Source organism: Orussus abietinus, unplaced genomic scaffold, assembly GCF_000612105.2.
Source record: "Orussus abietinus isolate OABI.00-Male unplaced genomic scaffold, Oabi_2.0 scaffold279, whole genome shotgun sequence".
Taxonomy (NCBI): Eukaryota; Metazoa; Arthropoda; class Insecta; order Hymenoptera; family Orussidae; genus Orussus; species Orussus abietinus.
This window is the reverse complement of record NW_019394448.1, coordinates 26,475-39,655: the sequence shown is the minus strand read 5'-3', so window position 1 is coordinate 39,655 and position 13,181 is coordinate 26,475. Positions and strand designations below refer to the sequence as shown.

At 47.0% G+C, this 13,181-nt stretch overlaps 1 protein-coding gene across 1 annotated transcript; it reads left to right on the top strand.

Annotated features, from left to right (window-relative positions):
* The first annotated feature begins 993 nt into the window (after positions 1 to 993).
* LOC105699584 (vitellogenin) lies at positions 994 to 7,402 on the top strand. Its single transcript, XM_012424716.2, has 7 exons — positions 994 to 1,079; positions 1,383 to 2,098; positions 2,183 to 3,082; positions 3,156 to 4,209; positions 4,331 to 6,031; positions 6,151 to 6,578; positions 6,746 to 7,402. Exons 1-7 carry the CDS (start codon positions 1,049 to 1,051, stop codon positions 7,298 to 7,300), a joined length of 5,385 nt encoding a protein of 1,794 aa, XP_012280139.1. The 5' UTR covers positions 994 to 1,048; the 3' UTR covers positions 7,301 to 7,402.
* Positions 7,403 to 13,181: the final 5,779 nt, after the last annotated feature.

The window sequence follows — 13,181 nt, the reverse complement described above, 5'->3', positions numbered from 1 at the left end:
GATAATTAGGGCCATTAATCTACTTACACGTTTAATAAAATTCTCTAATCTCGTCTCTACGTACATTCTTTCACCTAAGAGTTAACACGGCATAATCAGAAACATTGGAACAATATATTACTCCGATGATATTTCCCTGTCTGCCGCGTAATTTCGCATTCCACTTTAATTAGGGGAAAGTGCAGTACCCTGCAGGAGCATTTCCGTACACGCGACATGATCTCGTGATACGAAACTACAAACCTTGTACCCAGTTCGGGTCAAAGGCCACTCTGGAGACAGTAAAACGCGTTGAAACTAAGTGTCACTGCAAAACTGCAACTATGTATCCCCAGAGTGATAAGGCGGTCCAGATACGCCGCGTGTCGTTAACGAGATTATCGAAACCGTGTACGACCGGAAGTGGGATATGTATGACACCAATCGATTGCTAGTTGTAATAACAACGATTGATCTTTGAGTTCATACTTGAATACTTTATGAATGGAATACGTAAAAAGCAGAAAAAAAAAAACATTCCGAGCGTTAGAACATATTGTATCATCATTGCAAAGATGACTGCCATTAATAAAGACCTCCTTTCGTTCCGAAACCATAAGGATCCATGAAAATGTCTGATGCCATCGAATCTCCTGGTTTCGTATCTACGGAAATGATTTTGCAAGGAAACTTTCGGGAAAGTAAAAATGTAAAAATTCAGGAAATTGCTGCGACGATGCAGAGCGACAGTTTCTCTTCGATACACGTGTGCCATAGTTTTTGCATACGATTTGCTTCCTAAGAATCCAGATAAAACCTGTCTCCTATGGAGTACTATGTTACCGCGTGCGAGATCAAGAAGGTCTTAAAAAAATCGAGTACGCGTGCGGGGCATATTATGTTTTCAAACAAGCTCGTGTGAACAGTGCTAGAAATGTTGGTCGATAAGTCCAGAGATTTGCAGGTCGTAGGTCGTGCTGAGACAGCAAGTGAACCGGTAGTTCAAACTATAAATGGCTACCGCGTAACAAGAGCATCTTCAGTCCGTGTTTGGTACCAAGTATTCACCATGCGGTCTCCACTAGTGCTGCTGCTTCTAGGTAAGTTGCAGCAATTGTAATTATCACTTTTCATTCAACCATCCCAGCTCCAATACTCTATTCTCATCCTCCCTAAAAAGAAACCCGAGGAATTCTCGATTTTATTGCTAATTTATTACGACCTTTTGGATGGAAATGGAAATTAGAAATGTAGAATAGAGAAATGGCATTGTAACAACCGTGCACACTTTTTCAAGTATCATTCGGTGCCTTCAATGAAAGGAGCTCAAATAATAAATAAGAACTTACTGGAATGAGAGTATTCGCGAAATTGGAAATTATTTATCATTTCGTGATTTTCAGTGGGGGCGGTCGTAGCCGAGCACAAAGGAGCATGGAAACAAGACAACGAGTACATTTACGAAGTGGAAGGTCGAACATTGGCAGGATTTGAAGATATCGGGAATCGATATGCAGGAGTTTACATGAAGGCAAGGTTGACGGTCCAGCCGAAATCGGAAGACAAGCTGCAGGCTGCCGTGACCGATGGGAAGTATGCTCAAATTCACACAGAGTTACCCTCCGGATGGGACATGAAGATCCCCGAGGAGAACCTGGAACTGAAGAAGTTCTCCATATCGGGAAAGCCTTTCGAAATCAAGATAAGGAATGGCGTGGTGGACGAGCTTCTCGTGGAGAAAGGCGTGCCCACGTGGGAGGTGAACATACTGAAGGGAATCGTGAGCCAGTTCCAGGTGGACACGCAGGGTGAAAACTTGATAAAGTCGAGGAAAACCTTGGCACCCGAAGAGGACCAGGCATACGCCAGCTACAAGACCATGGAAGACTCCGTGACGGGGAAATGCGAGGTCCAGTACGACATCGTCACCCTTCCGGATACTATCCTGAAGACCAACCCAGAACTGGTACCGATACCGAAATTAATCGGCGAGGGCCAAATCTACGACATCTCGAAGTTCAAGAACTACTCCAGGTGCTCCGAGCGCGTCGCCTACACGTTTGGTACCAACGGAATGGATTGGGAGTATGGAGTCAGCGACAAAGCCAAATTCATCCAAGTAATTCATCGACATTTTACCATGAATTTCTAGATTCATCCCTTTCATCCCGCCCCGATGAACTAACTCCCGATTTCTTTGCAGCGTTTCTCTGAGAGTAATGTCGTCATCAGCGGAAATTTGAAGTCTTTCACCATTCAGTCTTCGACGACGACCAACAAGGTGTACGTAATCCCGACCCTAAAGGAGGTCCAGCAAGGAATCGTCGCCAGCTCCCTGACCGTCAAATTGTCAGACATAAAGTCTGTCACCACCCCTCTGCAAGCCCTGCGCGATCCTCAGTCCACCGGAAACCTACTGTACTGTCTTGCGAAGCCGGAAGGTGGTGCGGAGTCCCACAGTTGTTATCGCCAAATTCACGAGTCCGGCTCCAGCTCCAGCGAAGAGGGAAGCGTCGGAAGTGGACATCACCACGGTCATCAAGACAGCAGACACGGACCCAGTCATCACTCCTCATCCCATGCTAGCTCCAGCTCCAGCGTCTCCAGCGAGGAGATCCACTGGCAACCATTCCCGAAACTGGACGAGGCACCGATATCGCCATTGGTGTCCTACTTCGAAAACACCGAGGACAGCCACAGCCATGGGAAACTCGACCCCAAGAAAGCTAGCATAGACCTGTCCCGGCAGATCGCCAAAGACCTGAAGAAGCCAAGCGAGATCCCAAAGGCTGAGACCCTGGACAAGTTCACCATGGTGACCAGATGGATCAGGTTGATGAGCGCCCAGCAGATCGAGGAAGCAGCGAACGAGTTGTTCGAGCCCGAATCCAAGGAGAGGAAGGGAGATGAGCACAGACTTCGTCGGGATGCTTGGTGCATGTTCAGGGACGCTACTTCCCAGGCAGGAACTGGTCCCGCTCTCCTGGCCATCAAGAACTGGATAAAGACGAAGAAGATCGAGCGGTTCGAGACGAGCGAAGTTCTGGCCGTCATGTCTAGGACTGCTCGTCTACCTACTCCAGAATATGTGGACGCCTTTTTCGTGAGTAACGCCGCTTGGTTTTTGGACTGAAAACGGGGAATTAAGAGTAGATTAACGGAGTAACTTCTTTCAGGACCTGGCAAAATCACCAGAGATTATGGACGACGAGGACACGAGGGCTGCGGCCATCACCGTGTTCGCCGACCTGGTTCGCAGGGCTCAGATCAACCATCATACCGCCCATTCCCGGTACCCTGTCCATGTCTATGGTCGTTTGAACCCGAAGGTCGTCTCGGCGGTGACGAAGGAGTACATTCCCTACATGGCAGAAGAGTTAAGATCTGCCGTCAAGAAAGGCGACAGTCGCAGGATTCAGGGCTATATCCGAGCTCTCGGGAACATGGGTCATCCTAAGATCTTGGGGGTATTCGAGCCCTACCTGGAAGGAAAGGAACAAGTGTCCAACTTCCAGCGCATGTGGATGGTCGCTTGTATGGACAAGTTGGCCAATGTGTATCCCAGGGTGGCGAGGCCGGTGCTCTTCAAGATCTACTTGAACACTGCAGAGGCCCACGAAATTCGATGCACGGCAGTGATCCAGCTGATGAGAACCAAGCCCCCCTTCGGCATGCTTAAGAGGATGGCGCAGATGACTAACATTGATGTCAACAGACACGTCAACTCGATCGTCAAGTCCGCCATAGAAAGTGCAGCTGAGTCGGAAAGTCCCGAATGGGCGGAATTCGGCAGGAACGCGGAAATGGCCCAGACGTTTTTGAACGACGAAACTTATGGTCTGCAGTATTCGAAGCTCGTGATAGTGGATAGCGTAGACGAGGGGGATATTATGAAGAGCATCTTCAGCTACGTGTCCGACGATGACAACGTCATCCCCGATGCCATCAACTTCGCGTTTCGCAATATCTACGGTGGTTACAAGCTACCATGGACGGAAGTTGCCTTTGGGATCTCAAGTATAAGCGACCTGAAGGACTTGCTTTGGAAGATCGTGCAGAAGGGAGAGAGATCGGAGGAGGATGGGGTCTACTCGCCGGAGAAGCTCGCCAAGTTGTTGAAGATCGAAGGGGACGGCGCAGAACAGGTGGAGGGCAACTTCATCCTCAACAATAAATTGGGCAGAAGATTCATTGCCTTCGACAACCACACCATTGAGAAGATCCCATCGAGTGAGTATCATCTATTGTGACCACGGTTCGCGCGAAAAATGAATTCCTCTTAACTTTTACCTTCTCCTTAATTAATGCAATTAAACGATGAGTTGACTCCTCGCAATTATTTCATTTCCAGTGCTGAAGAGGTTATTCGAGGACTTGAAGGAGGGACGTAACTTCCATGCCACGAAGATGCTTGGGTTCGACACCGTCCTGAGCTTCCCCACCGCCATGGGGTTGCCTTTCGTGTACAACCTAAGGATCCCAACGCTGATGAAGGACGACTTATCGGCGCAGTTGAAGATCACCCCCGACCCCTTCGGCGAGACCAAGTGGAAGAGGCCCCAGAAGTTGGAAGCCGACGTGAAGTTCCGCGCTTTGGCATCCTTAAAGGTCCAGGGAAGGGTGGGCTTCATCTCTCCCTTCGATCACCAACACTACATGGCTGGGGTGGACGACAACCTGCAACTCTATTTGCCGATCCGCACGAAAGCGCAGATCAACTGGGAAAAACAACGCATGGAACTGGAGCTGGGACCAGCCGACTCGAATGTGGGCTACACAATCGCGCACTACAGCACCGTGCCCTACACCGCGAAGCACGACATCCTTTCCCAAAACCCAGTGGTGAAGGACAAGGACACCCACGTACTGCATAAAGACTCAGCGGAACCGAAGAAGCTGTTCGGCAGGGATCCCGATGCCCCCTTCAACGTGGAGTATCGATACCCTGAAGACGAGAGATCCACGCTCTGGCAGAACTCCTTCAAATTCGAGAAATCACCGTTTGCCTTCAAGAACAACCCGATATCGTGGAGTCCGACGGACATCAGGTACAAGATGATAGAAGTCACTACGTCCGCTAGGAAGCCCGGTGATAGCCCCATCAAAGTGACGATCGCCTATGACACCTTTGAGAAATCGTTTAGTAGACGCGGAGGTGCCGACTCGTCCTCGCCGGAGCCGAAGGTCACTTGGAAGTCGGACACGCAGATGGACAGCAAGAACCGCAGAAAGGACCTTCTCGAAAGCGCCACCGATGGGATAGATTCTGCCAAGGGGACGGCCGTCGACGTGGGAATCGAGATTCCCACCGAAAGTGGACCGGTCAGGTTCGTCTTCACGAGTGCCGTGGGCTGCAGCAAGGTAGACAGGACCTCCAAGGTCCTTTTCTACTCTGCGATAAGTTCTCCTCCTAAGGAGAATGTCGGCGAGCTCTGTTTTGCCCTCGAGTCCAGATCTTCGTCTCTGCCCACCTTCGACTACGACAAGATCATGAACGCCGACGTCAGCAGAGACGTCAAGGCCGTCATTCGTTTCGGGGAACGCTGCGAAACCGACGCGAAGATCACCATCAAAGGAAACCAACGCCAGACCGATCAGTACAAGAAGTACGTCAAGAACTCGCTGGCGGAGGCGAAGGAATGCAAGACGGGTGGGAAGAAAGGAGGAATGCAGACGAATTACCTGAAGACGTGCGAGAAGTACATCACTTCCGCCCTCAACATGGATCGCGTGGACTTGTCGGTGAATCTTGGTGATCATCAGACACCGGAAGGCATCAAGGAGAGCATCCTGCATCTCGTTAAGGAGGCACTAACTTTGCGCTTCGAGGACGCCGAGTTTGGACCCTCGGATCCAATGAACGAGAATAAAATCGAGCTGGAGATCGACATGCACCCCAATATGCAGATCGGCAACGTCACTTTCAGGACCCCGAAAGTCACGGAATCCTTCTTGAACGAGGAATTGGAAGAAATGTCCATGTCTTCTTTGTCTGCCCTACCGACGACCGAGCTCTTCCAGTCTGCCCTTGTCGAGGGACAAACCGTTCCCAGTGAGTTTCTTTTACCCTAAATGTAACGATTTATCGAGTTTCATTGCACCTCCAATTCGTCATTTCGTCATCAGCTATCTTGGTGAGTGGAGTAATTAATACATGAAACGGTTTTCCAGGTTTCTGCGAACTGGACGAGAACGCGGCCAGCACTTTCGACGACTTGACGTACCCCTTGAAGCTCGGCAACTGTTGGCACGTCGTGATGACGACCTACCCCAAGGAAGATCCCGACGATCCCCAGAACGATCTGAAGATCCCGGAGGATATGAAGGTCAGCGTCCTCTGTCGGGACATGGGTGGCGACAAGAAGGAGGTGAAAGTCAACCTTGGCAACATGGAGATCCGTCTGGCTCCTGAAGGTGGAAAGGGAGCTGCATATATCGGCAACGAGAGGCCATCATACAGCCAGAAACAAGGTTATCAGTACAAAAAGGACGGCAAAGTGTTCTTCGAAATTTTCGAGCTGCCCGATGGATCCGTCAGGTTGTCCTCCGAGAAGTTTGGCTTCGACGCCGCCTATGACGGGGCTCATCTTCGAATCAAGGTGAGTCTAATTATCCTTAATCATTTCTGACACTTCACAATTAAAATAAAACGCATGAGTTATCAAAATACAAGGACACATTATAATTAAATAAAATCCATGAGCTATTAAAATACGAAATTATCAGCTGTCATAAATAAAATTTCCTCGATTTTTGCTTCTTCCAGGCCTCCTATAAATACCGCGGGTCGATCCGAGGTCTCTGCGGCACATACACAGGGGAACCGTCGACGGATTTCACCACTCCTCAGAACTGCGTCCTGGAAAAGCCGGAGTTCTTCTCAGCAACGTACGCCTTGACCAGTCAGCAATGCGAGGGGGAGGCAAAGCAGAACGCCCAGATTGCTCAGAGGGAGCCTTGCATTTCGCGGAACCCCCGACCAGGAAACGTCATCAGCGACCACGAGGCTGGTCGAGGACCAAATCCTGCTGAGAAATGGGGCAATTCCGAGGGCAGCAAGACCAAGCAATGCCACACCCACAGGACTCTCGTCATCGAGGAGAACAACGAGATCTGCTTCTCCGTCAGACCCGTTCTCCAGTGCAGGAAAGGATGCACCGAACAAACTAAACAAAAGTCAATACGGTTCCATTGCGTGCCCAGTGGACCAGCTTCCCAACAGATTGCCCAGCGAGTCAAGCAAGGGGCGAATCCCGACTTCAGTCAGAAACCAGTCACCAAGACCGTCCCCTACCAGATGCCGATCGACTGCGTCGCCTGATCAGCTGATCGTCTCGTCAGCTGATCACTGACCCCGACCACGGATATATCGTTCAGTAGTGTAAATGCCTTTGTAAAATAATAACGTTTTTTTCATAAGTTTTTTTTCGTAACTTCAGTCATCCCCTAGGAAGTCGTCTCGTAAGGAAAGTGTCCCAGCTGTATCTCCCTACTTTTGTTAGTCTTGACATGTAGTACATCGAAAACCGAGAGACATATTTTTTTATACGTGCTAATTTCCGAGTTTGAGGGGTGGAAACTACCCCAAAGTTGACCCTTAAAAATGGATTTCTGACGTTTCCTCGTAAACGGAATAATATTTCTCGACCGGACCACCTGTGATTCGTTCAGTTTAGCCAGAGATTTCAACAATATATTGTAATTAATTCCGTTTACGAGAAAGTATCAGAAAACGGTTTTCAGGGATGGGTTTTACTCCTTAAATTCGCGAATTAGCACGGACAAAAAATACGTGTCTCTTATTTTTCGATGTATTACGGCTTATGTTAGATCCAACGAAATTAGCGAGGTACACCCGGGATACTTTCCTTGTCAGAGTCCTGCCACGAGGCGTCCCTAATTCTTGCGACTTTCGTGGGATGATTGATGCCGCTCCGGAAGAAGTGCGGTTGCAGGCAAAGGGAGCGGCAAAAAAAGATGAATTTGTCGGAGAGGGAAAGAAGTTTCGGGCAGTAAACTGCCGGTCTATTAGGAGGTGGTTCGGGGGTGGCCTCGTTTGCTTGACGAGGTCCTGGGTGGTGTTTTTGCCCCAGGTTCGTCCAGCGGTTTCGGACCGCGAGATTGACCAGCGGTATGCGAGTGGCAAACACTGTAATCAAACACGAAAACGCTTGGACGATCGGTAGCCCGCAAGAACCAGTCAGGACCACAAGAAATCCTCTCTGTGCGGGATCTTGCGGAAGGGATGGTCGGTGGTCGACCGAGGCTCGGATTTCGAGGAAGCAAAGACAGACCTGTAGAGGGATGCAACTTCGAGCTTGCAAGCAACGCTCCTAAAACCCAACAAACGAGCAGGAGAACCGCTCGAGTGTTGAACTTGCCAAGTTTTAACACTAGAACTACCAAGACGGGTCAAATGACATGTTTCAAATGGCTCGTCCTATACAAAAAAATCTGCCGGTCGTTCTAGGGTTAATAAGAATTATTTCCAGAGCTATCGCGAAGGGACCCCATAATGGCTCTCAAGAAGGGCGGAACTGCAGCATCTCAGAGAGACTTAAGCAGATCGATCGTTCTCGGAATAATTGGGGTTCAATTTTTACATCTTGATATTTCTAAGAAGCCATATCACTCACGAGCACTTATAATGCAGGTTACGAGACTCGAGCTAATCGTCTTTCAATTTTAACGAGCACTGATAAAAATCGACGGAAATTGACATACATTTTTACACACCTCATAACTTATGTTTCATATAGAAAAACGTAAAATGGAAGAATTACAAATTAGAAAATGTATAAATACACCTAACATTGTATATTTACCGTATTTGGGCGTTGTTACTTTGATTTAGTGTCATATTACGTTATAATTTTCTATAACTTAACTCAGATGCTGAATGTGATATTATAGAGACAATGCAATTTGACTGCAATTTATCGTGACACCAAAATGATTATGTAAATTTACACGGGCATTTTTATCAGTCGGCTCTTGCAACGTCGGTACCGATCGTCACTTATATTTTACTTTTTAATAGCTCGAAGAGGTTTCAACATGAATAATACAAGTGGACTCTATAAAATATATATATTCAGGGATTCGGTTTAGGTGAATTATATCGTCGCGTTCCCTAAATTTCAAAATTTTCTGGAGGGATATCCATGGAACTTTTTGATATGGCGAATTGTCCGAGCCGATTTGCAATTCGCGTCCTCCCAAGGTTACTCATCGTGCAGAATTGAAATATCTAATTTAGCCATTAAGTTGAACGAACAAACTACTTGACCGCTGACACGGACCTTGTTAAAACAGTCCATTCTTGGGATCCAGAGATCTTGCTAACAATGTGGATCTCAACGTGGGAACTACGCCAGAAAATTAGATGAAAAGGTTGATCGCGAACTCGAAGTACGTCGACGATGTAGATAGACAGGAGAGGGAGTCTGAGATAATAAAAGAGGTTTTCAAAGGGAGAATGCAGCTGCAGGAACGATATGAAGGAAATGAAAGACTACGTAGAAGGAAGGTCTTATTTCGTATCTGCTTTTGACTGTAAGAGACAATATCGATGGATCGCCTGAAGGCGGCACGTAATAAGAAACATTCAATTTTGTTTAACATAGCCGTGCTGAAATTTATTACGAAAAGTAATATTTATACAAATTAAACGAGAATTTACCCTCTTGAAAATTGAAGTAAAATCCTTTTGGGATCTAATTTACTGGATAAAACGATTAAGGTGAAGTGAAACCCCCTTCAAATCGGTCGATTTCAAATACAACACTTTTTTTTAAGGGTATGGACCAAACTGTTCGAGACTTTGATACATGACTCGTGATCATCTAAGAATTCTCCCCACGCATTGAAAATTTGGATTTTTGGAACAAATTTTTTAACTTAGCCCAGACCAGAGCCAAAATGGTGTCGAGCTCTCATATTTCGATCCATATACAATTATCGAAGGCTCTGATATGAGAAATGAAGAGTCAGGGCAATTTTACGACAATTTGGAACACTCTGGTAATCGATAGACTCGCATTTGAACGGGATAAAGGTAAAAAAAAGTGTTTTATACGCTTCTATGCTAAAGCGATGGGAATACGAGGTCTGGGAGAGAAAATTTAATTGACCTGGAAATCACAGATGGCGCAGGGGGTCCCTCTGCAGTCAATTAGGGCCCCAGAAATCATGAATTCGGGGTATTTCTGGAGTTTTACTTCGATTTCTTTATAATTATTGTACGAAAACGATAGGTAGAGTATGCCATTTAGTACAACACCCAATATAATTCGACACAGCTGTCAATATAAAAACGAACGTCGGCAACGCAGGTATTTAGAAAAATCTTCTTGATCGACGTCGATCAAGTTCCTCGACGTGTTTCACATCACCTTAAGAGTCGTTTCACTAATCAGTCGGGTACAAACTCAAGATAACCCGAGTATTTGCGTAATGTCTTATTGTCTTTTCGATGCGATTGTGCATCGCCGGAAGCGTATAAAGCCCACCCAATACGTTTCCGATGCCGAGCAACCAGCTCCGGCGAGATTTACCAGAAATCCTCTTCGGAACAAGGATCGACAGTCTTGCAGCTTAATGTAGAGTCGGCAGATCCTCCCGGATACGCGGTATCCCTTTCCAGCAGAAACTTCATTTCGTCCCGTGGAATATTTTATTTTCTGGAAACCGGATATCATAACCCATCCCTCCCGGCCGGGCAAGTTGTCGAAGCCGCGGATGCCGCGGATCATATTTTAAAATACTTAGATTTTTCCGGGCGGAGAATTCCTGGGAGAGACATTCCGTTATTTCCAAGCCGGGAAATGTGATAAGAAACATAAATGAACCAAGAAATTTGTAATTCCCCTTAAAATTGATCCTACAATTCATTAGACATACATCTCCAGGATCTTTCTCCGGAATAAAAATGGTGGTTTTAAGTCACCAATATTAATCCCAATTTTCGGGGGTGGATTTGAACCACGCATCCCGGGGGTGAATTCAAGCCACATTATCTGACCACTGTAAACTCGTTACTTCCCTTTCCAGGAACACCGGGAATGTTCGAGGAATCGTCTGAGGGAATTGATGAGCAGGGAATGGCCGAGGGTGAGTGATGGCGATGAGGGTGAGAAAGTTCGGCGGGGTTCGAAGGGTAGGTCAACGGGGGTAGTTCGCGAGAACTGATAATATAAGTTCCCGGCAAGTTTCGACAGATGAGTTTTCGACGCAGATTGCGTTGATGACGATGACTGGGGCAGCTCGTCTCGAGCCTATTTCCTCCCAACCCCTCGTTACTTGGCACTTTACGACCCCTTCGTGTCAGTGGATCCTGAAAGCCCCGAAAATTGAAACAACGTAAAACCCAGGCATTAGCAAAAATCCGGCGTAATCAAAGGGCTGGAATATTAATCAGGGAAATCGTGGTCGGGCAAGGCCGGGGATCGACCCTCAAAGCCGACACGATCACGAAATTACGAAATTCCTGCAAGTTCAAAGGGGCAAGGAAAGCAACGCGAAGGGTGGTGGGTACACATTCGCCACAGTGCAGTTTCGGAGGCCATAAGAGTGAACCTTCGGGCGAATATTTATTTCACGAGAATGCATGACTTAAATTAAAAATACCTCCCCCCTTTAAGCCCCTTGTTGAATTATTCCGAATTTTTTTTTTCGGGACCAACGCTTCCGGTTCTACGCGGTAATAATGAGAAAATGGAGGCTAAAAAAGATGGTAATAACTGCACAATGGCCGCTTTTCCTCCCATCTCTTCCACCCCCCCCGGGATTATAATATTATCCCAGGGAAAATGGCGAATGTTCGAGGCAGGAGTTGAGAATTATGCGCATCGATCGATTCATTCTTAACCACCATCGACCACTGTGGAAACACGCTGCAATTTCGGAAGAGCACATAAGGGCGATTCGTGCACGGAATTCGTGAATAATTCAGGTTTGACGGTGCTCAAAGGGGGGTGGTGGGGTGCGCCGGGCCGGAGGGAGGGAACAAATGGAATACGGAGGAATCGAAGCAGGAAATTCGTGTTTTGATAGTCCCTCCCGGCTTGACCCTCATCCGGAATCATATGATATCGTGATCGATTTCCGCCGATGGCGGTGCTGATCCCGCAAAAATGCGAATCCAGAATGGACCGCTGCATTGCCTATGAAGAAGGGTCCGTCCATAATTTTCAACCTTTCCATTTTTCTCACAAAAAATTGGTATAATCTCCTCTCGACATCAGCCCTTTGAATTTTGTAACATATGATCCTTTACGAAGCATTTACTGAAAGTACAAAAATGTTATAAAAATCGTCCGGTGGCCTGTTTTATAATTATCAACAGAAGTTAACCCTGAATTAATTTGGATTCTCTCGTAAATGCGATTATCCGTTTGCACTCTGCCTTGCACCCGTAATTTCGTCATGGAAACCTGATGCGCTCCTACGAGGTATAGGGATCGTTGGATTTTTTCCTTCGCGATCGAAAGGCTGTGCCCCTAATCCGAAAACGCATCCAAAACCACATACGTCACAGGGCATATCTGTCGCTACAAGGTAAAACAGCATAAATCCTCTTTGCGATAAGGGTCATATTTCCATGACGGCTCAATCAGTGCCCTTATCGCACACCGGATTTATGCCGCTTTGCTTTTAGGCCAGAAGTGCATTGAATTAGAATTTTTTTCTCAAATTTCGCTAGCATTTTCAACCATCTACCAGGTATCAATTTGTTTAATAACCGCATGACAATTAATTAAAAAAGGTAATTAACCAACCAGCCCAATTATGCGAATCCAAAAACCAGAGTAATCAACCCCAAGCCTGCGATCCCTCGAATCAGGGTGATTACTTTTTAAATCGGTGTGTTTTCTCCTTCCTTTCATAAAGGGAGATAATAAAATCGAGATTCATAATACAAAAACTTTTGATCGTTCGACGAGCTTTGATAGGATTTTACAAATGAGGGTTGCGTTGATTAAATTATTCCCGCCCTCTCTATTAATATAACTGCGAACAATCGCATCGGCGATGCGCGATGTGCCATTTCCAACTCTCGAGGGCGGTAATCGATGAAATTCGCCCTCCGCCGCGAGGGTGCCGATATCGATTCTCGCACAGGGGTTCGGATTCCCCGAAAAGGGCGGATTTCACCCCCGGGGCCAGCCAATCGCGTCTTTCGGCCGTGTACCGGAAGCGCG

Bases quoted from the DNA above. Each gene is read 5' to 3' on its own strand.
- LOC105699584 (XM_012424716.2), top strand. From the start codon at position 1,049: ATGCGGTCTCCACTAGTGCTGCTGCTTCTAG. The intron at 6,032-6,150 runs GTGAGTTTCTTT...ACGGTTTTCCAG, and splicing joins CGAGGGACAAACCGTTCCCA to GTTTCTGCGAACTGGACGAG. The intron at 6,579-6,745 runs GTGAGTCTAATT...TGCTTCTTCCAG, and splicing joins GGGCTCATCTTCGAATCAAG to GCCTCCTATAAATACCGCGG.